At 34.9% G+C, this 25,784-nt stretch overlaps 1 protein-coding gene across 4 annotated transcripts in view; it reads left to right on the top strand.

Moving 5' to 3' along the window:
• UGGT2 (UDP-glucose glycoprotein glucosyltransferase 2) overlaps positions 1-25,784 on the top strand; it is a 228,616-nt gene that overhangs the window by 136,139 nt on the left and 66,693 nt on the right. For all 4 annotated transcript variants that reach the window (XR_005243747.2, XM_038007821.2, XM_007960706.3 and 1 more), the window contains exons 22-29: positions 1,397-1,528; positions 6,991-7,115; positions 7,648-7,743; positions 11,334-11,436; positions 14,371-14,450; positions 17,979-18,168; positions 25,095-25,253; positions 25,589-25,674. Coding sequence is in view for 3 of the 4 variants with exons in the window: in XM_038007821.2 (XP_037863749.2) it covers positions 1,397-1,528; positions 6,991-7,115; positions 7,648-7,743; positions 11,334-11,436; positions 14,371-14,450; positions 17,979-18,168; positions 25,095-25,253; positions 25,589-25,674 (971 nt within the window). In the remaining variant the exon portion in view is untranslated. The remainder of the gene's footprint in view (positions 1-1,396; positions 1,529-6,990; positions 7,116-7,647; positions 7,744-11,333; positions 11,437-14,370; positions 14,451-17,978; positions 18,169-25,094; positions 25,254-25,588; positions 25,675-25,784) is intronic.

The raw sequence follows: 25,784 nt of genomic DNA, 5'->3' as shown, positions 1-25,784 counted from the left end.
AAAGTCAGATCATTAGCTAAGGATTAGAGTGGCAGGATGTATTTTTAAAGGGTCGAGGACAAAAAGTGGAAATGTCGAATATTTTACTATTATTCTGAGAGTGAGAAAGTAAATTTAATACACTAGTGAAGGAAGATTTCTGGTCATTGCTGAGGGCCCACTTGAGATTAATGATCATAAATTTAAAGCGGGATTAGCGTTGGTCGTATGTTTTTCTCCAGCTGTATTTTACTGTTTTCATCCAGTTGCAGACTCAGCAGTTTTGTTTAACCAAGGTTGGGGTTTGGCCCAGTTTATATGACTGACGGGGAGCATTTGAGGGAGCTAAACATGGAGAAAGTTTTGGTTTTAGTAAAGTACCCTGAAATAGAACTTGGTTAAAAGGAAATTATGCCATGGGAAGGATGATGGACAGTGAATAAATGGTAGAGTCTGTGAACTGAAAGGTTGAGTAATTAGGGATGGGGATGGTCATGAGGTTGTGGTCAGAAAGGGGATGATTGGAATGGGGATTTTGGAGGTAAAGAGGATCAGGGCCTACACGGTCCAACACCACAGCCACTGGCTACATATGGCTATTTTATACTTAAATTAAAATTAAATAAGATTTTAAATTCAGTTCCTCAGTCATAGTAGCCACATTTTGAATGCCACATAACCACGTGAGGCCTTGGCTGCCATACTGGACAATGCAAGAGAACATTTTCATCATCATGAGAGCATCTGGGAACTTGTTAGATATTCAGAATTTAAGGCCCTGATTCTACTGAAGTAGATTCTGCATTTTAACAAGATACCAGGTGATTGATAGGCACATTAAAGTTTGGGAAGTACTGAGAGAGAGAAATGCACCTTAATATGAAGGTGCAATGAGCATATATGTGGCTTATTTTCTGTGAATGTCCATATTTTTTTTACTTTGACCAAGGGTTATTTTTATTATTTCCATATTTAAATATATTATTACTAAACTGATCTTCTGGGATTAGTATGATGGGGAGAAAGGATTATTTCCATTTTAACACTTTTTAAATTGAGAATACCAAGTAAGAGGTACTGAGTTCAGAATTTAATAAATATTTAATTTCATTTTCTTCATATCAAATTTTATTTAAATTGATGTTCCCTAGTAATTTACTAATCTGGTAATTTCTCTGAAATTCTCAAAGAATGAATAGCAAGCTGTATCAACTTGTAACAAGATTTAAGCATGTTATAAATGACTTGTCAAAACACAATTTTTTTTAAAAAAAGTTCTTTCAGAAGAAAATTATACTAAATTTTTAAAAGTATTATATAAAATTTTATACTAATATTAAAGTAGCTTTTTAAGCAAAATGATTTAATATATTTACTGTTCTTGTATTAGTTTCATCAATATTAACTTTTACTTTAGGGGATGAATAAGAATGCTTTTGAGAAAAAATATAACACTGTTGGAGTGAATATTTTTCAAACTCACCAGTTGTTCTGTCAAGATGTACTTAAATTGCGTCCTGGAGAAATGGGTATTGTCAGCAATGGGAGAGTAAGTAGAAAAAGCTATTGCTCTCTTTTCTCAGTGACACTGCAATGCACTGGTCTGACTTTTTCTGTCACAATTCACCTGATGTGACACACACACAGGACGGTGTTCATGAGCTGAAGACACCAGACACAACTCAGCATAAATAAATTGGGGTCATGACACACTTCCCATTCCTTCATTCTTTCCCCCATTCAATGATAACAATGATGTGGGTAAGGAAGAATGTTCTTCATGTGTCTTGCTTTTATTTTGTTCTAATGTAAGTATTAGAAGAAACAACTTAATGCACAGCATCAAAACATTGTCATTGAGAACCACTGTTGTAGTAGGTATACTAAGTAGGTTATTACGTCTTTTTTCTTGTTCCTACAGTTGTTTATGTTAAATGGCATTAGATACTATTATAAGTTTTGAAGTATCAAGTAGTATAAATTGCCATGTAGTTTTTATTAATAAAATATTTACAAAGCTCTAAGAAGGAAATCTCTTACTCTCCAACCACCCTAATAAAACTTAATAGCTTATTGTTTTTCCTTCCATTTTTGGTTTTTTAGAATACATCCTTATAATCCTACTATATATAATTTTATATCATGGTTTTCCTGTTAATATAAATGTTTTTCTGATTATAATCTTTGTAGACACATACAAAATAAGTGGATGATATCTATATACTAATATTTTTAATATGGTAGTCTGATTTTATTTCATACAAATTGTTTAAGTAAAAAACTGAATCTGGTGCTTAGGTTTATTAAGAAGTCAATGAATGCAGTGTGTTTGACATATCTGTGGCTTGAATTTTCAAATTATATATCCCTAAATCATCTTCAAAGTTCTAATGCACTCTTAATGTGTTGTTTTTCACTTATTTATGAACTCTGCTCACCAGCATGTTAGATTCAGGTTCATCTGTGTACAGTGCTATTTTACACATAAATGACAACAGCTGCCATTTATTGTAAAAAGTATTGGTGAATTTTGGTAGTGAGATATGTAGAACTCTATAAATAGCATTGCTTTTTCACTTTAAAAGTTACTTTGGGAGGAAATACAGCTTTTAAAAACAGTTATAAAGCTTTTGGCTATCTTTGACCATGTCAAGCATTTTAAGGGATAAAGAGGGAAACAATGGCACCCATTTTATCTAGTGCCTTGCCTTTTAGTTATATACTAGGGAAAAGCTACCCTATGTCTTCTTTGTCATTTTGATATAATTAGTATAGTGTTATTGACATTAATGATAAATACTAGATACAATTATGTTCAACTTATTGCTCATAAACATAAAACTATGTTTTGTCCTCACTTTCCTTAAAATTGACAAAAATATTAAGATATTAATCTTACACCTACTGTGAACCAAACATTTTTCTAGATGCTGAAGGCACAGCAGTAAACAACTAGGTTTTCATGGGGCTAATATTTTGATGGATAGAGAGAGACAACAAGCAGCACCCTTACTGATAAGGCTAATATTTTGATGGATAGAGAGAGACAACAAACAGCACCCTTACTGATAAGGCATCTATCTTAAGTATGTTTATGCTGCTATAAAAATATGACACAGACTGGCTAATTTATAAAGAACAGAAATTTATTTCTTATACTTCTGGATGCTTGGAAATGTAAGGCCAACATGCTGCCATTGATGTCTGGCGAGGGCTGCTATCTGCTTCCAGGATGGCCCCTTGTTGCTCTGTTTTTACATGGTGGAAGGTAGAAGGGCAACAGAGTGCTCCCTTCAGTCTTGAACTCTTTTATCATAAGGATACAAATTCCATTCATGAGAGCAGAGCTCTCGTGGCTTAATCATCTCCCAAAGACCACACCTCTCAGTGCTATCACATTGGCCACTAAGTTTCAACACATGGGTTTTGAGGGACACTTTTTGTCTTAGTTTGTGCTGCCGTAACAAAATACACGAGACTATATAATCTCAGAAATGTATTAAAGAACAGAAATGTATTCTCTCATGCTTCTGGAGTCTGTGAAGTCCAAGATCAAGGCACTGGCATCTGATGGTCGCTTTCTTGCTGCATCCTCACATGGCAGAAGGCAGTGGGGTAAAAAGGGGAGGAATGCTATGTTCCTACATGGCAAGAGAGAGCAAACCCACTCCTGAAAGCCTTTTTGTAGTGGCATTAGTCCATTTTGAGGGCACAGCCCTCATGACCTAAACACCTCCCATTAGGTCCCCAGCACTACTGCATTGGGGATTCAGTTTCAACATAAATTTTGAAGAGAACAAAAACATTCAAACCATAGCACATTCATAGCAGTGTCATTTGGGCAAAGAACCAAAGAAGGTGAAGGAGGAAGCCATGTCAAATATGTGGAAGAGGATTGTTCTAGACAGAGTACAATGAATGCAAAGGATGTGAGGTGAGATCATGTCTGTTCTTCTAAGAATAGCAGGTAGAAGAGAGCAGTCAGGAGAGAAGCTCAGAGAAGTAGCTGGGGGCCAGATCATATTGGGTTTTATAGGAAGTTTAAGGACTCCCACTTTACTCTGTGAATGAGTTGGGAAGCGCATAGTTAAGATTGGCATCATCTAGCTAATGTTTTCTTTGGATCACTAGAGACTGTTACTTGGGAATATACTATAGGGGGTCAGGAAGCCAGTTGGGAGATAATGCAGTAGTCCAGATGAGAGATGATGGTGGCTTGGACCAGAATGGTTCTAATGGTGTTGGTAAGAAGTGGATATGGGATGTATTTTATATGAAGAATGGAGAGGAATTTTCCTGGGACTTTGGTGTGAGATGTGAGAGAACTAAGTTACTGGCAGAATGGAGTTACTGTGGATCAAGATGAGGAAGGCTGCAGGGTGAGTGGGGTTGTCAGGAGCAGTATAAGAGGAAGGAAAGAGAATTCAGTTTGGACTTCCAAAAAGACTTGCTGAGGAGGTGATTGAATATGAGTGTAGTGCAGAGGAAGGATTGGGGCTAGAGATAGATATTAAGTCCAATTATGTTGACTTTTTGTGTTGACTAATGGAAACGTAATTTTGATTATCCTTTTATTTGTATAACTGTGGTTTTAATAGAAAAGTATATTGGAAAATAAGTATTGTGTTTTATGAGCGATAATGTAATACTGAGCTTATCACTCTGAAAGTAATGCTATAAAGCCTAATAATCACAGCAATGTGGCAGATGTTATAAAAATTTGGAATCAGATAGTTTAATGCATGAAATGAGTATGATATTTTAGTGTAAATCTTCATTCTGAACTTGTTCAAATGTTTCCATTAGAATTGGAACATATATAAAGTTAGCATTATTTATAAATGATCAACAACTAGGGTACAATGATGATCACATAGTTTCTTAAAAACACTGAATAATTTAAAATTGACATATTTAATATTAATGCCACAAGTAATGCCATTGTTATAATAATATTTATTTTACATATTCACAATTTGCTGAAAGACATAAGGTAGCAGGGAGCAGGGAAAAAAAGCAAGGTCTTTTTTTTGTTTTATAGTCAGACAGATCTGGATTCAAATTCCAGTTGCACCATTTATTACATTACACTATGAGATCTGATTTCTTCATTTGGACAATGAGAATGGTAATAATCTGTCTTATAGGATTGTTGGAGTGATTAACAATGATATGCTCCGATATTTAAAGCACATAGAAGGAACCCAAACACAGAGTAAATTTTCAGTAAATATTAACTGCCGTTTTCTCTCAAAATATTTGACGGGCTTCATGAAAAATAGTGGATATTTATAGACTTAATTTGTGTTACACTAGCTAAAAGTTAGCGTAAAATCAAAACTAGTTGATCAAACTTCTGTGAGTAGAGAGAGATTTTTAGCTCAGTATGTGGATGAAAATCTGACAGAGTTTTCTGTAATTTTAATGACCTGTCAAATGGAGTAATGCATTTCTGTTATGGCAGTTACTCTATATAACTGAAAAATCACATTTCTAAAATGTTACGAAGAAAATTTAAGCAACATAATTTTCAAGTTTATTGTTCTTTTTCCCAACTTGGACATTACATAATTTTATACTATTTAAGTTACTTTATTCCACAAATGTTCAATTTTAAATGGAACTAAGACACAGAAACATTAGGTTTCTCCTATTTGATGCTGTGCTTAAAGTAAGCAAAATGCAGCCAGTTTTCTGGTAAATGTAATCAATAAAGATAGCCAATCTAGTTAACCCCTTAAGACAATACTTTAAGATTTTATTTCCTTATTCTATGTTACTGACAAAACTGCCCCTGTCGCTAGAGGTGGTATAGATAAAATTCAACTCTTTTCCAAGACTGCTGTTTCGTATTAGGAAATGTAACATTGAATGTGCTTTCAAATTTACTTTTAAAATTATATCACATCTTAAGACAATGAAATCTTTATATGAGTACTTTTAGTATTATACTGCCCATTTTTGTGTTTTTAAGAGCCCATGTTTTATATTTAAGGTGAAACATGATATTTATTTAGTTGGGATGCCAAGATCCCAGTTAGTCACCTTTGATACGAGAAAATGGGATAGAAAGATTCAAGAACTATGCTTCAGTAATTTTTAGAAAAGATGAACTGCAGAAGCAGGTGAAGGGGAAGTGAGAAAATCTGGTTACAGCCACTACATTCTGGTCTTTTTACCAAGAAAAACAATGTTCTGGTTGACATGTTTTCTGATTATCATTACATATAATTGTTTTGTACATATGATTATGTCAGTCTACAGGAGGGCTTTGTGTATGTGGTGTTAGAATGATTGTATGTACTAACTTCCTCAGAAAGTACTCATGGTAGTAGAGTCAGTAGTGGTTGTGATGGGAGAGCCATCCTGAGAAATTAGGTATGTGGCAATTTGGCAACTTCTAACTTTGTAGTTACTGGTTTAAAGTTAATGTAGCTGACCTTGCTAGGCTCCTAACCATTTATACAGTATCAGTTAAAAGAAGGCTGGTCGGTATTATTACAATACGTATGTGATTTTTATGTGATTTGTCTCTTGGGTTTTGCTATTTTATGGTTTTCTTATAAAGTAATTCATGTCTATATAGTGTAGACTACAATTTATAGATGAATGTGAAAGAAAATTAAAGTTAAAAGATTTTTTAAAATATAGACCGTTGCTTTCAAAATTGAATTTAGATTGAAATGGTATTTGGAAGCATCATGATTTATGTTTCAAATCATGATTTATGATTTATGTTTCAAAGTAAAACTTTCTAATGGAAATTATTTGCTAGTTTTTTATATTGTCACTTTGATTTTGGTGTTTATACAGATGTTATTTGTAATATCCAAGTGAGAAAGTATTTGTATCTCGTTTCCTAGTGTATGGCAGGATTAGTAAATGGCAGGATTACCATATGTTTAATCTCTAATTCATTTTTGCTTAACAAAGAAATATCTATTTGATGAGGAAATGTTTTCCTAAACTGGTATCTTCTAGAAGATATACTATAATGGTTTTTATTTTAAGTTTTTAGGACCTTTAGATGAAGATTTGTATGCAGAAGATTTTTACTTGTTGGAAAAGATAACATTTAGTAATTTAGTAGAGAAAATTAAAGACATTGTTGAAAATATGGGAATCAACTCAAATAAGTGAGTATATAAGTTCTAAGAGCAGTTCACTTGGGTTTGGTATTTTGAGTCTAATGTTTTTGTTTTAAGATTAGAAAATGTTTCAAATATATGGACAAGTAAAGGTATAAAAGGCATATATAAAGAATATAAGGAAATTATAAAAGACATCCATTTACTCACCATCACAAAACTGTAGATGTTAATGTTTTCTTTGCCTTGGCTGTCTTTCTCCTTGTTTCTTACCCATCCACCCCAATCTCCTCCCTCCCCAAGAGGTGACCATTTTCCTAAAGGTTGTATGCATGGTTCCCATATTTGTGTTTATACTTTTGCTTCATATGTAAATATCCATTATTGGTGTTTATTGTGTTGAAGGCTGTGACTGTTTTAGAGAAATGCTATTATACATAGGTCTCCCTTTGTGGTCTACTTCGGTAGATTTAACCATGTTCAGATATATAAAGCCTTTCTTGAAGCATTAATTGTAACATGAAATATGGAACTTTCTCTTTCCAAAAAAACTCATACACTGTTTGTCTTGTTTATCTAGCATGAGTGACTTTATTATGAAAGTTGATGCCCTTATGTCCTCTTTGCCTAAGCGTGCATCTCGATATGATGTCACATTTCTTAGGGAGAATCACAGGTAAGAATGTAATCGTATCTGTTTGTGGTTTTTCTGTTAATGCATGCAATTATTTCCATTTGTTTTCATATCATGGTAAAATTTAAGGTAGAACTAAAAGTAATTTATTAGGGAATAAATGTACTTGACAGCATTAGGAAGATAAATTCTAGTTAGTTATATATTCTAGTAAATAAAGGGTAATATATATGGATAGAGAGGATACGAAATTTCAAGTAAATTAAGCATAGTATAATTTGTCATATTTTTAATATTTTTCATGCTTAAGATCATTTGCAATTTTTACAGTATCTCAAGATAGTCATAAATAATATTATCTTTATATTTTCAATGTGTAAAGTGACGGAAGAGTCCTGATTAATCAAATGTAGGGTGGCCTCTGTCACAAAGCTAAACACACAAGCATGAGCAAGAGTTCAGATGAGTGAAGGGAGGGTCCAGGCAAAGCTGAACAGTGTAGGCCCAGCTGCTGCCTCAGGCCAGCAAAGTGAATCAGCAGATCAGCAAGTGTGTGAGCTGCAAAATTGCTGCTGCTGCCTCTCTGTCCTCTAGATCTCCTGAGAATCTCTGTTGTTGCCCACTCAAGCCAGAAACATTCTGGAAAATATGATTTAGCCTGGTCAAGTTGACACATTATAAAGCTGCTGCGTGTACCAAGGGTCCAAGGATTTATTCTGTCAGGCTCCTGTGGTAGGATGGAAATAAAAGGCTGTTTAATCACTATCATATGTGATTTCTATGCCCATATTCTCTATGAGAGTGCCTCGTTAATTGTAAAAGTAACTAAACTGCTTTTTAAAAAAATACTACTACTGAAGATTCCCTGAACTCACTCAAGTGTCTTACAGTTATCACCTTTCGTAATTTTGTCTAGAAATACCATTTTTTATTTTGTCAAAGAGCATTCTTTCCTATCAAGGGAAATAATAATATTTTATAAATACGGTTAAATTTATATGTAAATTTCTACATTAAAGTCACACTCTGTTATCGAATTTTAGAAAATGTCAGTGAACCTTTGGAAATTGATAATTAGGATAATACAGTAGGCCACAGTGATGGACAAATACTTCAGGTCACTTTACATTTGAATTTATGAATTATCAGTATTATTTCCATAGTTATGTCTGTATATTATTTCATGAGCATATGCGCATATACTTCTATAATCACATAAAAATATTTATTCACAGCTTTTTAGAGAGAGAGAGATGTGTGTGTATACATATATATGTTTAAACACAGCATTGTATCTTTGCCATTCTGCTTCTATGTATATAGGGAGTTATTTTATAATTAAATATATTAAAACACTTGTTATAAATCTGTTATTTCTGTATTGATATGTTTGATCTTAATTCCAACTTTTAAAATTTAAATTGGCTTATAAGAAAATTTAAATTTGAGAAGGTAACTTAAATTAGAAGGTTTGCAAAAGGAGAAAGAAAAAAGTAGGAGTAAATTGAAATAAGGAATAAAGTGAAAAATGAGAAAAAACAATTATATTTTTTCCCCAGCCCTGAAAGATCTCTATATTAGCCTATTCCCTTCCATTTAGACTGTATGGATTTGCCATTCTCCTAACATCTTAGACAAAGGCAAAAACAGCAATCCTAACTACTCCCCCCATCATCCCAGGAACTTACATCATTAAATATAAGTTGTGTGAGAAACTATGAGGTCTTGAAGGAAGCCTTGCAGGCTGTGGCAGTAGTGACCCTCCTGCCGTGAGCATACCATGAATTTGACTCTTAAGTTTTCCAGTTTATACAGTTCCTCAGTTCACGAGAGGAAAACAAACTAGATATTCAGGTGAAATATAAGTATTCTTAGAAGAGAGAGGACAAAGGAATTTCTCCCAGGAGCCTTTATGATGTACAGTGTTTTCAATATTCTTAAAATAGATTACTTGACCTATTTTATGGATAGATTAACAGTATCATAACAAAAGTCAACTCAGAGTTTTCTGTTGCAACAGCCTGTTTGAAATGTGTTCAGTATATCTGTAAGAGTTGATAAACTGTATATACCTAAGCAGTTCTTCACCCTTTTTTTTTTTCTGACCTGGGCTTTAATAATTAAATGACTGTCAGTGTGCTTGACAGTACTCTTCCTGGCTAATGACATGGAGTGTATCAATAGTTTTTTGGCAATTGAGTACAAATCTGTTACCTTAAATAGGTGGTCGTTAGGATGTTGTTGTTGATACTGCATGAGTAAAAGGATGTTCTGTTCCATTCTTAGGTTAGTCAGTGTAATACCTACTAGTGGGCTCGGGACTGTCCAGTTCATATATAATCAGATGGTAGGGACTATGGAATTCTGCTTCATACGACTTCATAGAATTAGCAGTAGTCTGGGAGAAAAAAAAGCAGCAAACAGATGCATACTGAAGCCATGATAACATCTCATAAGGCATACCTAAAATGACCAGTTTTGAGTGGTGTTACAAAGTAGGATAGTAATTTGTAAAATTTTCACCAAGGTAACTACAGGAAGCAACAACTGTCGAGAGTCAGTTTAATAGCAGAACATCTGATTTGTGGCTCTTACATCTAGCAATAATTATCCATTAAGGTCTGTTGTCTGACTATGCCCCTCTTATTTTAACATAACTAAATCACGTCAACTGCATAGAAAATAAAATGTTTTGCAGTTTTCTATTCAGATGACCCATATTTGAAATAACTGTATTAGCTTTTTAAAAATTGCTGAGCAATTAATCCCCTCACTGCAGAAAGCCTTTTCCTACCAAAGAAACTAATATTCCTGTAACTACATGTGCACCTCTTGATTTGGTAACCTTTTTCCTTTGTAATAGTAAAATGTATAATTAATTCATCCTACATCTGAGAAAAAATATTTCCTACACGATTATAGTGTTAAAACAGTAATTCAGTAGAATATTCTCTGCTTTTAATCAAATATACACCATTAACTTTTAGTTACATTAAATATAGAATTGACTGTCTCCCTCTGGCCTATTCTGTACTTTTAATCATTTTCTCATTTCCCTTTAAAAAATTAGTCCATCTTCTAATTTAGAACTTATATTGGTGAAAGACAAAAATGGATAGGACAGAGGGAATGAGGTGAGGAGAGGAAGACTGGGATCAAAATAAAGGATGATTAATTTGGATATTTTTGTTCCTGAACTTACCTGTTACAGTATATTGATTTTTTGAAATACTAAATTTAATAAAGTAGAATAGTTAATTTTATTCCAAATCTGAAGAAATATATTCCACTAACACGAAAACATCTTGGCTTTATTTTTTAAATTGTACAACCCATCAGAATTTTGAGGGCCTAAAATTATCAGAGTTTTTACACTAATGGGATCATTCTTTGAAAGGCTTTTAAAAAATTGCTTCATTCATAAAATCTTACTTCATTTTCTTTCAGTCTTTTCAGTTTTGTAATTTGTTGAAAACAGATTTTCAAATTTGCATTGTGTGAAATAACCAGTATTTTACAATTTTAGTGAGAAAGAAAATAATTTATAAGAATTATATAGCTGAGATCATGATTAATTAGTTGTTTGTATAAACTTAACTCATCATCTTTCATCTTATTTTCTATTTTCTTAGTGTTATAAAGGTGAATCCTCAAGAGAATGATACGTTCTTCGATGTCATCGCTATTGTTGACCCATTGACAAGAGAAGCACAGAAAATGACACAATTATTGGTTGTAAGATAATATAAATTAGACTAAATATTTTTGTTTTTAAATTCATAATTTTTTCAAGTCTATTTTCAAGTGTAATCAGCTGTGCTCTTGATTCTTCACCATTTTAATAGTGTCATATTTCAATGCAGAAAATGAAATGATAGAGCTGTGCACAGGGTGTTGTTATGACTGTGCTGAGGTTAGGTGGTGTTGTAAACTGCATTGTATTCCCCACAAAATTCATATTTCAACACATGAAACAGGTTTCAGTGAACTTGAAGCCCTAACCTCCAATGTGACACTCTCTGGAAATAGGGCTTTAAGGGGATCATTAAGGTTAAATGAGGTCATATGGGTGAGACCCTAATCCAATAGGATTGGTGGCCTTAAAAGAAGATGAAGAGAGGGAGACTTCGCAAAGAAGAGGTTATTTGAGCACACAGTGACATGTTAGCCATGTGCAAACTAGAAAGAGAACTCTCCCCAGAAAACAAATCAGCTGGCATCTTGATCTTGGAATTCCCAGCCTCCAGAACTGTGAAAAAATACATTTCTGTTGTTTAAACCACTCCATCTGTGGTATTTTGTTATGTTAGCCTGAGAAGACTAATGCAGGTGTCTTTCATGTGTTGTGAAGTGTGGCTTTTGGAGAAGCTGAAGCTTAAGCTTAAGTGGATAAAACTTGGGTAACATTATTTATTGTACTTTCCAAACAAGCGAAGCTGAGGAAAGGGGAAACATGGAGTTTGTATTCTATAGGTTTGGCCGCTGTAACAAAGGCCAAAATAACACTACTTTCAAGACTGAAGTTTCTTTCTTTCATCTCCCGGTCTAAGTGTAGGCTGCCTTGGGGCTGCTAAAGCAGCTACACAGTGTGAGGGACTCAGGCACTGCCTGTGCCATTGTTGAGCAGTCACGAAGCACCTAAGATCACCAGTCAGGCCCTAACATCATCTCTGCACTTCTGCCAGCAGGAAGGGGAGAATAAGAACACAACCCCAAAGTTAGATGTATACTGTCCTATCACTTCTCACTGACCAGAAGGCCCCCAGGCTGGCTACACTGAATGACAAGGGAGGCTAGAAACTATGGCCACAAGTCCTGCATTAACCTGGAAATTCTTCCCCTATGAAAGACGAAATGAATGTGAAGAGACAGGTATCAGTCTCCAAAAGGACTTATGTGGCTTACTGTTTTACTTAGCACCACTTTCAAACATTCAAATTAGAATGCAGCTTTCAGTAGTTAAATTTGAATAAGCTAGTTCCATTAGAAGGCTGTGTGTTTTTCTAGTGATATTGAAAATTTTACAAACTATTTGTCCTTTGGTAGTTGACTTCACTTTTGGAACAGGCAAAAGTAATTAGATATTGAGTCTGGTGAAAATGTAAGTGATCAAGCCATATGATTCTGCTGTATATTGAAATTTCAAAATGCAATTTTTTTTAAGTAGTGCGTACTGTCAAATCTCATTGGAAAATGAGATTTTATTAGTGGAGACAAATAATTTTGGAAAGACTTTGTCATTCTAGCTGTTCACTTTATGAAACGAGTAGGACAAACTTAATCCCATAACTGATTTACCTATTTGTTCTTTTAGCATTGGTTCTACCTTTAAATTTATATGTCTTGAGATATACTATACAGGTTTTTCTTTAGAAAGCAATCACATCTGAAAGGAGTGGAGCTAGTATGATGCTTTTTAGTATGCAAAATCCCTATTCCTATGGAGAGTCATTATTCACAAAAAAGCATATTAGTTAAATTTGAAAGTTTTTTATATAAAAGTAGAATTTAGGAGTAAGAAATGTGCAATTAGCCAAAGCAGGAAGATCACTTGAGAAATTGAAGACCAGCCTGAGCAACATAGCAAGACCCTGTCTCTAAAAAAAATAAATAAATAAGTCAAACATGATACTGTGTACTTGTAGTTGTTGTTACTACTCAGGATGCTGAGGTGGGAGAATTGGTTGAGCCTAGGGATTTGAAGTTAACAGTGACCCATGATCACACCACTGCAGTCTATCCTTGGCAACAGAGCAAGACTATGTCTCGAAAGAAAGGAAGAGAGAGAGAGAAAATGAGAATGAGAGAGAAAGAAAGAGGAAATTATACAGAGATATAAAATACGGAATTGCATTCCAGTTTCCATCATTGGTTATAATAATGTACTTTATTTCTGAGTAACTTTATTTCTTAATTTATAACAGGATAATTTATTGGAAGAAATGGATAATTTCTCATCTAACACTTGAGAAAAACAGTGGTTCAGTGACCTCCAGAGTAGCAAATATGATGAGTGATAGAATAAGAATTGAAACTCAAATCTCTATAATCCTTAGTCTTTATGTTCTAATTTCTCATCAAGCCTGTATTCTTTCTGTTACATGTATCTATTTTGTTACTTCTCCCTTTACCTATATCCTTTGTTAGCTAATAGCTTTCGAATCTTCACTGACATGTTGCCTATGTTGAGATCGGGACTATCAAAATTAGTAATTCTTCCTCTACTTCTTATGATCCAGGGAAATGAAAAGAAAGTATTTATTTGTAGGTAGCCAAGAACTTCCGAATTCCAAAAGAATCAGGATACTGCCAATGTTGTTGTAAGGTCACCACTTTGTATTTGCAGATCAAGGTTCTAGTGGACTAAGGAAATTTAGATACTATGAAAAAAAGTCACTTTAGGCAAAGGGCAAGCAACATAATCCTGGGACATTGAAATCAACTGTTGGGATTAAAATCTTGCCTCTGCTGTGAGTTACTGTGTGACCTTGAGCACATTAATCTCTCTGTACCTAAACTGCAAAACCACTATTTCAGCAGGGCATTATAAGGATCAAGTGAGATAATGAACATAAAGTTTTAATATAGTACCTGGTACATAGTAAATGCATAACAAATATTAGCTATTAATATTATTTAATATCAAACCTGGGAATTTCTTTCCAATAGGTACTTGGCAAGATTATCAACATGAAGATAAAGTTGTTCATGAACTGTAGGGGCAAGCTTTCAGAAGCCCCTTTAGAGAGGTGAGTCTGAATGAACAAAATTTGATTTTGAAAAATTTGTAAATGCTGAGAAGAAAACAAGAAACATTGTTACTGAATCTGTTTTTTTGTTTTCTTCACAAGATGCTTCACAGAAATAAGTCAGAAGGTCAGACTGTTTATTAACCTTAACTGACATAAAATTGATAGAAAAATTAAAATAACCTAATTCAGTAAAGTGATCTGACCTAATTACAGAATTTATATGGATTTGTATTTATTCATAGGCATTTTTGGAAATGTGATTGAGGAATACCTATTTAGAAATATATCAATGGAGGCCGGGCACGGTGTCTCAAGCCTGTAATCCCAGCACTTTGGGAGGCTGAGATGGGTGGATCACGAGGTCAGGAGATCGAGACCATCCTAGCTAACACAGTGAAACCCCGTCTCTACTAAAAAATAAAAAAATTAGCCGGACGAGGTGGCGGGCGCCTGTAGTCCCAGCTACTCAGGAGGCTGAGGCAGGAGAATGGGGTGAACCTGGGAGGGGGAGCTTGCAGTGAGCTGAGATCCAGCCACTGCACTCCAGCCTGGGCGACAGAGCGAGACTCCGTCTCAAAAAAAAAAAAAAAAGAAATATATCAATGGGAAATAAGGTGGAATTAAACCATTTTTGGTTTATCATAATTACCAAAATGATCTTTATTATATCATCACATTTACTATTTGGGGGTATTAGGATACAATTAGTTTAGAATAACCTGCCAGAGATATAAAAAAACGTTGTTTATAATTATATACAAATATTCCTCATTAACACCCCTGTGTTGAAATAACATTCTCTCTCAAGAGGGGACAAAAATATACCCATTCTTTTCTTTTTGGATCATAATCACTGTCATTGTGAGCCATTCTTATTGATAGGAATATTCAATTCTCCTTCATGTGTCATTGGGCAGAAAACAGGGTATGTACCATTGCACTAGTGTAGCTTTTTAAGAGTTGTTAATGTGCTCATCTCTGTAGTATTTAATTATGTAATTCTAAAAAAAGTATGCATACACATACAAGATAGAAAGGTAGCATTCTGTTCATTCCATGTTTACTTTTCAAATTGTATTTGTTACAACTGACATACTGTAGATTGTTGCCTTGAGCAGAACTTTTTTTTTTTTTTTTTTTTTTTTTTTTTTTTTTTTTTTTTTTTGAGACAGGTTTTCACTCCCATTGCCCGGGCTGGGGCACCATCACAGCTCACTGCAGCCTCGACTTCTCAGGCTCAGGTGATTCTCCCACCTCAGCCTCCTGAGTAACTGGGACAACAGGTGTGTGCCACCACGCACAGTTTTGTGGTTTTTTGATTTTTGTTTTTGTATTTTTGTAGAGACGGGGACTTGCCATGTTCTCCAGGCTGGTCTTGAACTCCTGGACTCAAGAGATACACCTGCCTTGTCCTCTCAAAATGCTGGCATTCTAGGCATGAGTCACTGTGCCCAGCCAGAGCAGACATTTTAAACCTAAGTATTTTTAATAGTTGGAAAGCAATAAAATGGAAAATGTGGGAAATTTAAGTGAAAGTTTAGGACTTATTCATGGTCCCTTGTCCATATATCTCATTCAGTTTTTATGCTTCTCATGTGTCTTTTGTATTTTAAATTTTATAGCATGGCTTTTTACATCTGAACAAAAACTTTAAACTTTTTAGCTACTAATTGAAAGGTTTGTTAGTTCCATGAGTACAGAATTTTTATTCACAGGAGTAGGGATCCTCTCTGTAAAACATCACATTATATAATAAAGAATAGGATTATTGAACATATAAGCAAGCATAATCTACTGGGAGGGAAATAATTGACTTTTCTAGATGAAATAATGTACTGGAGTAAACAGTTATTTTTTTAACTAGTAGTTCAACAGAATCTTATTAACTCAGTAGCATATATCAAGCAATCTAGCGTACACATTTATTCCCAGTCCTTTCCTTTTAGTAAATTTATTCTCAGAGATGAGACAGGTTAAGGGCAGGAATCCCCTCAACTCCTTACTCTTAACTGCTATATTTCCTCAGCCTTCCTGTATTGTAGGAAAAGAATGAGGCATCTTTCTTCTTTTTTAGGTAAACTTTCCCTCTTTGTTTTGATCTCATGCTTTCCTGTTTGTTCTGGATCCTTGCTATATCACATATTCTCTCTTTTGGATCTTTAGTCTCTATACTAGCTTTTTTCTTTCAGTTCTTACAGTTATTCAATTTTTTAAAAAGTTGCTCCCTTAACTTTCTCTCCTCTAGAGTCCTTATTTTCCCTCTTCTTCATTCCTTCTTATCTAAATTTCTTCAAAGAATGGTCAGATTCTGTCTTCATGTCTCATTCACTGTACCTTCCACTGCAGTTCCTCTTTAACTTCCTCTTTGCCACTGAAATTGTATTTACTAAGTCACAAAGAAATTGTTACTTACAACATTCACAGAATACTTTTTCTTTGATATTTCCACTGCAGCAAGAATTTGTTTTGTACATTTACTTCATGACTGTGTTCTCTCCTGTTTCTCCTCTTTTTATTTTCTTTGTCTATCTGCATAACATGGCTCCCAGTGATCACCACTGCCTGGGCCTCACACTGTAAGTTCTCCTGGAGCGAGGGCTGGACCTAGTGATTTGGCTCTCATAAAACAAAATATGGCGAAAGTGATGGAATTTCCCTTCTGCAATTAGGTTATGAAAGACTGTGACTTTTGTCTTGCTGACATTCTCTCTCTGTGGCTCTTCTGTGTGCTTCTCTTTTGAAGCATGTTGGAGATGCCTTTTTGGGAAGTAACTGTGAGCAGTCTGCAGACAACTACCAGCAAGGAACTGCAGTCCTCATTCAGACAACCCTTGAGGAACTAGATGAACCTGGAAGTAGATCCTACCCTTGTTGAGCCTTGAGAGAACTACAGCACAGCTGACACCTTGACTGCAGTCTCAAAATAGTAAAAGCCACTAGCCTTGATAGTATAACATAATAATTCTTGTGCACAATATTGAAGGATGAGGTTAAAATACAGCAAAAGTGAAGTTAAGTCTAAAAGTGCTATTAAGCAGTTGCTTTCAACTTAATCCTGTTTGTTTTTAGTTGAGCTTTTAAAAGTGGTACTAGAATTTCAGCTTGAATTTCACTTGTTTCCTATCATTTCTCTTCATATTGTTAGTGGTGGTAAAAGTTAATAAAATAGCTGAAAAATAGACCATGGTCAGATTTGAAGGAAGATGCATACAAATCGTAATACAATAACAAATCATAAACTACTAGAACCTGCATAAGTCAGGTATATCTTAAAGGGATTCTAATCATGTTCATTAAGGAATAGTTAACAATGGTAGACAATATTCATAGACTTAGATAGTAGTGTCAACAAAATAATGATTGTCTATTTCTTATAAGCATTAACTCTTCTGCAGTATAGTGTGTTTTAGTCTTTTTGTTTGTAGACTTCTGGTCAGATCATTAAGCCATTTTCAATTTTAAAAATATTTTAGAAGAAAAATCTGAGTTTTGGTCGCATTATGTATTTTTATGTTTTATTAACAGCTTTTACCGTTTTGTTCTGGAACCAGAACTGGTGTCAGGGGCTAATGACGTTTCTTCTCTGGGACCAGTGGCAAAATTTTTGGATATTCCTGAATCACCCCTCCTAACCCTCAACATGATTACTCCAGAAGGCTGGTTGGTTGAAACAGTACACAGCAACTGTGACCTTGATAATATTCACTTAAAGGATGTAAGTTATTGTGTATAGTCATATAAAGAGAGAGAAACAGGATAAATTCTTATCAGCTATTACAATTGTAGCAAGTGAGCGATCATACTATGAATGTTTACCAGAATATTCTTTTTTATACTCTAGGTCCTGATCCAGTCTTTCCTTTGATTTTTAGGTTTTTCTATTTAGGAATTTCCAAATTCAGCTTCTCTGGTTTTCCAGGTTCCTAGGTGTCTTTACCTTCTTTCTTTCTTTCTTTTTGCCTCAGACTACTTACTTACAAAGGTACTTCTCTAAGATGAGCAGTGTCGAAAATATGGAGAGAAGCACTTGGCAGCTTAGTGTAACGCCATTAAGTACTTCTTTTGCTCTTGAAGTTTAGTTTTAACTCAGAGAGCAAATTTCACCCAAAACTGTTTCATTGTTGTTGGTTTTGGTTTTTTTGTTTGTTTGCTTTTGTTTGTTTTTTTGTTGTTGTTTTGCCTCATAGCTCATAGCCAGAGAAAGTAGTCCTAACTAGATTAGGGTAGAAAGTAGGAAACAAAATTTGTGGTATACTGCAGGCCAGGTATACCTCCTTCTCATCACCCACTATATGACCCTTGTCTAGTGAGTAGTCAGAATTCTCTGCCTCAGCTGTTGTGATTCACAGCACAGAAAGAAAGTACTAAACTGAGTCTTTTAAACATTGAATTTAGAATGAGAAAAGGAATTCAGAAACCACAAAAAAGGGAAGCATTTTAGAAGAATTTAAGATATATGTGTTGGTCTGTTTTCACACTACTATAAAGAACTGTCTGAGACTGGGTAATTTAAGAAGAAAAGAGGCTTAGTTAACTCATAGTTTCGCATGGCTAGGGAGGCAGGCCTCCAGAAACAATCATGGCATCATGGTGGAAGGGGAAGCCAGGCCCCGCTTACGTGACAGCAGGAGTGTGAGGGGAGTGCCACACACTTTTACATTATCAGACCTCATGAGTACTCACTACCATGAGAACAGCAAGGGGGAAATCTGCCCCCATGATCCAGTCACTTCCCACCAAGCCCCTCCCCTGACACGTGGGGATTACAGTTAGACATGAGATCTGGGTGGGTACACAGAGCCAAACCATATCACTTGGTATCCAGAAAATGAGGAAAAAATACTTCCTTCTCCTCATTGTCATTCCTCTGACCTATTTCCAACTCTTTGTGTCTGATACCTCCTATAGAATAGAGCCATTGCCCTGACCAAAGCATAAACATTTTCCTGTAATAATTTGGTTAAGATTGTTTATAATGTTTATGTCTCATGCATTACCTTTTGCCTAAAGATTTTCCTTCTAGGAAAGTTTATTTTGATCCACTCGTGTGTGGATTCTGTGGGATCCTTAATCACTTTTCTGTAACATACTCCCCATCACTCCCAGCTGAACCCACCTAAAAACCTAAAACTCAGTCATAACCATCTTCTAATATCAGTCCTTCAAATTTAGAGAAAAAGCAACAAGCTAATATCATTTATGAGAAAAAGTTAACAAATGAATCTTACAAGAAGTGAAAAAAAAAAATCGCTGTTTTTTCCATGATCAGTCAGATCTCTTAACAGGGTCTGGAATTCTTCATAAAGAGAGTGTGGCAATATACTCAATAAGGTAACTTTTAAACACCCTATCCAAAAGTGTGAAGTGTTTGTAGTGGGAGAAATTAATACAGCTTAGGAAAGATTTTAAATTGTCTGCTGGTGAAAATTTCAGCAGCTATTCAACAGCTGATGGAGATTAACTAAAACTTTTTTTTGTAGTGAGTGTCAAATCTAATAGCGTCTTTTTAGAAGGTGTTCAGATGAACACTAGCTCTGACTCTGAAGTTAGAAGACTAGGATGAAGGAAAATTTCCTGTGTTTTCATAGTTTAGGTGAATAAACAAAAGGAAATTATAAATTCTAGCATCTGTAAAAGTTAGCTGCACCTCAGGCTCATCTTTTTCATTGTGTGCTATACATACTTAAAATATTCTGCAACCATCCTGGAAAAATAACAAAGGCATTTGGTATATTAGAAAGGATTTTTAGACAAAGGGGAAAAGTGTGTACACCCTGGCAAAAATGAGACTAACAATGAGATATTTACCACCATATACTAACTTGTGCAAATAATCCTGGTTACACCTAATTCCCAAACACTATACAAACACCTGGAAAAACTTGATCTGGGAAAATTCTCCCTTGGCAAGACTTTGTTCACATGATTGTCACTACATTGACATTATTGCACAACCAGCATTAATTCCATGATTAAAGGTGACAAAAATGATTAAGAAAGCTAGGCCAGGCACGGTGGCTCACACCTGTAATCCCAGCATTTTGGGAGGCCAAGGCGGGTGGATCATGAGGTCAGGAGTTTGAGACCAGCCTAACCAACACAGTGAAGCCCCGTTTCTACTAAAAATACAACAATTAGCCAGGCATGGTGGTGCACGCCTGTAATCCCAGCTACTCAGGAGGCTGAGCAGGAGAATTACTTGAATCCGGGAGGTGGAGGTTACAGTGAGCCAAGATTGTGCCACAGCACTCCAGCCTGGGTGACAGAGCGAGATTCTGTCTCAAAAAAAAAAAAAAAAAAAAAGCTAAAAGTGAGACAGTTACTTTTACCTGGAGTTCAGATATGTTGCTGTTCTCAGCAATTATTGTTAGAACTGCATCCAAAGACTCTCTAATTATATTTTATCACAGCATATGTCTGAAAGATATCAAAACACCTGAAACAACAATGGTGCTTACCAAGGGAAGAGAAGATGCAAAAAATAAAAGATTGCTAACAGGAAATAGGATGTGACTCTGTTAAAAAGAATTCACAGAAAAATGCATTAACCCCTCTGAAACATAAATAATTTTGATATCTGTTTTATTGATATTTATTGATATATTCATTACAAATATAATTGTGAAAGAATCTCTGTTTGATTGCCAGAGATATGGTATAGATCCTAAATAATGCTATATTATAAATTAGATGAACACAGTTCATCTTAGGCTCAGTTTATTCTCTCAGTGCATAATATATGAAATTTATATCTCTCACCATCAAACGCTTAAAAAATTTGGGAAAAGGTCACATTTGCAGTGAAGAGTTCTGTCCCTTCTGCAAAACATAGAAATTTAAACCAAACCTTAACTAACTTGGAAATCTATATATCAGAATAGTTGTACTTTAGAAGTCTCCCTTAATCCACAAGGAATTTGTTCTAAGATACCCCGACCCACTCAGTGGATACCTGAAAACACACAGAGTACCTAACCTTATATACATTGTTTTGTTTTTTTTGTTTTGTGTTGAGACAGAGTCTTGCTCTTTGTCACCCAGACTGGAGTGCAGTGGTGCGATCTCAGCTCACTGCAAGCTCCGCCTCCTGGGTTCGCGCCATTTTCCTGCCTCAGCTGCCGTCCCCCGCCCCGCCCAGTAGCTGGGACTGCAGGCACCCACCACCACTCGCGGCTTATTCTTTGTATTTTTAGTAGAGACCACCGTTTTAGCCGGGATGGTCTTGATCTCCTGACCTCGTGATGCACCCACCTCAGCCTCCCATAGTGCTGGGATTACAGTCGTGAACCACTGCGCCCGGCCATGTTTTGTTTTTTTTATATACATACCTACCTATGATAAGATTTAATTCGTAAATTAGGCACAGTAGAGATTAACCTTAATAACTAATAATAAATAAAACAATTATAAAAGTAGGTCATCATCCTCTTGTGCTTTGGGGTCACTAAGTGAAATAAGGGTTCCTTGAACACAAGCACTGTCACGCGAGATTTTATTACAATACTCAGTGCACAGTTTAAAACTTATGAGTTGTTTATTTCTGGAATTTTTCACGTATTTTTGGACCATGGTTGACTGAGGGTAACTGAAACTGTACAAAGAGAAACCACAGATGAAGGAAGACTACTGTACCTTATATGCCTCAAGCCACCTAATTATCTAAAACGAATTCCTTACTTTAACTCTTTCTTGGATTTTTGCCCAGAGTCCTGAATAGTTTCTTAAAGTTCAGACTGCACTAAAGTCATTAAGTTCAGCCTTCACATACCTTAAGATAAGATTCAAGAATAAGCTGTACTGTCATTTATCCATCTCCACTACCAGATAGCTTGTCAGAGTTCAGATCACAGATCAAATATGTGTTATGGCTTTGCTATTAATAACTTGGGAAAATGTGTCTGCAGTTACACAAAATCACATTCAATGGCAACAAAAATACTAGGTTAACGTATTTACAGACAATTGTTAACAAACCCAAATGTTAATGTTTATTATTAAACTTAACCTTTTCTTAAAGGAAGACACTTAGCTATTCAGCCACAGAAGAACAATACAATTAATATCCTATTCGAAAAATTAATATGTTCCTTGGACACAGGGAGGGGAACATCACAGGCGGGGACTTGTTGCGGGGCGGAGGGGCTAGGGGAAGGAATAGCATTAGGAGAAATACCTAATGTAGATAACAGGTTGATGGGTGCAGCAAACCACCACGACATGTGTATACCTATGTAACAAACCTGCACATTCTGCATATGTACCCCAGAACTTAAAGTATAATAAAAAAAAGAAAAATTAATACATTTTCAAGGTTATATTTGAAAGGTATTAAATTTATGTCTGTATCAACAATATTTAGAACAGAATATAAAAATATAAATGGAAGATTGAAACGTAAGTGTCAAAAAAGATCACTAACTTTCCTATTTTTGCTAAAAGTGAACTTTGTGGCCAGGCGCGGTGGCTCACACCTATAATCTCAGCACTTTGGGATGCCAAGATCACTTGAAGGCAGGATTTGAGATCAGCCTGGCCAGCGTGGTAAAACCCCATCTTTACTAAAACTACAAAAAATTAGCTGGAAGTGGTGGCCTGTTCCTGTAATCCCAGCTACTTGGGAGGCTGAGGTGGTAGAATCGCTTAAGCCTAGGAGATGGATGTTGCAGTGAGCCAAGATCGTGTCACTGTACTCCAGCCTGGGTGACAGAGTGAGACCCTGTCTCAAACAAACAAATAAATAAATAAATGAGTTTTAAAAATAGGAACTAATTTAACTTAAATCACCTCTATGAAAACTTAAAATATTCACTAGAACTCTTTGGAAAAGGAATTGGCTGTGTTTTTATGTTGTGGTTTGAATAAGTCAACAGAATTGAAGTCTGTTATATAAATCTATAGGAACAAGATAAATTTTCACATTAATATATTATAAAATTAAGAAGATACTATTATTCACAAACTGGGTAAGTGTATTTAGACTCTTCCCTAGTACCTAATTCATAATAAAATAATTGAGCTTTACTTTACAGTCACTTTGGTGTATAGCTTACTTGTCTGTAAAGTGAGGGTGTTGAACTACATGATCTCTACAATCTTTTTCTAATTTTTAACATTCTCATATTACTCTGAGACTATCCCATGAAAATCTTTCCAGTCAAGTAAATTGCTGTAAAGACTCTGGATATAGGTTAATAAATTATATAAAGTTCATCCCTAGAATAGTAATTCAACAACAAATTCAGAATTCAGCTAAAGTTGTTGAAACAAATACTGTCTTCAGAGAAGTTACTTAATTTTTGTTCTTAAAACCAGTAAAATAAGAACAGGAATCAAGAAAGAAATACTGTAGACTGGGCACAGTGGCTCACGCCTGTAATCCCAGCACTTTGAGAGGCCGAGGCGGGCGGATCACAAGGTAAGGAGATCAAGACCATCCTGGCTAATACAGTGAAACCGTGTCTCTACTGAAAAAATACAAAAAAATTAGCCAGGTGTGGTGGTGGGCACCTGTAGTCCCAGTTACTTGGGAGGCTGAGGCAGGAGAATGGCGTGAACCCGGGAGGCAGAGCTTGCAGTGAGCCGAGCTGGTGCTACCACATTCCAGGCTGGGTGAGAGTGGGAGACTCCATCTGAAACAAACAAAAAAAGAAATGCTATAAACAAATATTGTAATTATTATTTCTGAGATAATTGCAGTCAAGGAAAACAACTATACAATACAGAATATATCCAAATACTCTATCCTAAACACACTAAACAATAGTGTTGAAAACCTAATATGGTGAAATAAGATTAAATATAGGCAACATCACTGTCTTTAACCTTAACAGAATTCTCAATTTGTGAAAATCACTTACTGTTTGATTTATTTTCATGTTTAGTTATGCTATTCATATGAAGTAGAGAAAAAGCTTTATCTTGAAAATATTTATCATAACATTTGCAACAGAGAAAAATCCAGAAACAACTGGAATGTCCAGCCATTTTAAAAGATGTTTATAGAGACAGAGACATGCTCTTAGAAAACCATGTTTAATGAAAAGGCAGGTTACTTATAAAAAATTTTATGAAGACAAGAAATAGAAATCAGTGTGTTGATGTTTATATTAGTATTTATTCTGTTGAGGTGCATTCTGTTTTTTCTTCTTTCCACTTGGGAAGTAGAAAATTAATTTTTATTAATTTTTTAAATTTAACTTTAAAAATGAATTATATTGATCAATTTATAATTAGTTGATTATAGACATTAATTTTTTTAATTACAGGAAAGCCGATAGATAGTAAGTTAGCTTTCTTGCTAAGTCTGAAGTGGTAGCTTCAGGACAATAGCAAACTGAAGCAGATTCTTTAAGGAATTTCCCATCTAACTCTAATGTTCATGTCTTTCCTGCTTGGTTATACTGGTGCATATATCATGAGGTTCCGGTAAAGCTAATGTCATGAAAAAGAAAAAGTTTATCATATGCTTTTTGTCTTGAAGAAATCAATTCAACTCATAAATTCACTGATGTGTAAAAGACAGACTTGAAGTTACCCACCAAAATACATTGGCCAGTATTAAAATAATCACATTTATTTTTTTCAAAATTTTGTTTTATGAGTTTTACTAACACCAAAAGCAATGACATACTTCCTCCACAGACTGAGAAAACTGTTACAGCAGAATATGAACTAGAATACTTACTCCTCGAAGGACATTGCTTTGATAAAGTGACAGAACAGCCTCCTCGGGGTCTGCAGTTCACACTAGGCACAAAAAATAAACCAGTTGTGGTTGATACAATAGTGATGGCCAATCACGTAAGTATTATTTAATTGATGATATTTAATTTGATATTTTGGTGAAATTCTGTTTTCCTAAGAGTAAAATGAAATAATATTTATTCTGCTGTTGCTGAACTGTTTGCAGAAAACAAAATTAAATCTTTGAATAAGATAAACAAAAATGGGGAAAATCATACTTTTGTAATATTCTTTTAACAGGTTATTGTAAAATCTCTTTACTTGGAATTGATTTATAGAATTTATTCATTCTACAGTTAGTAAATACTTTCTTGGATCATTCGTGTATTCATGAACAATTAGATGGTTTTTAGTCGTATTACTCAATGATTATTTTTTTCTCATCTGAAAAGGGGTATTTTCAATTAAAAGCAAACCCAGGTGCTTGGATACTGAGATTACACCAAGGAAAATCTGAAGATATTTATCAAATAATTGGGTGAGTTATGCGGACTGCTTTTAAATTTTTACACATAAATATGTTTTTAGTGTAATACAACCAAGATCATCAAAACAACACTTAAAATGTTAAGATTGGCCTGGCGCAGT

The sequence above is a fragment of the Chlorocebus sabaeus genome, chromosome 3 (genome assembly GCF_047675955.1).
Source record: "Chlorocebus sabaeus isolate Y175 chromosome 3, mChlSab1.0.hap1, whole genome shotgun sequence".
Taxonomy (NCBI): Eukaryota; Metazoa; Chordata; class Mammalia; order Primates; family Cercopithecidae; genus Chlorocebus; species Chlorocebus sabaeus.
Note: the sequence above shows the minus strand (reverse complement) of the source record. Positions and strands in the feature narration are given on the sequence as shown.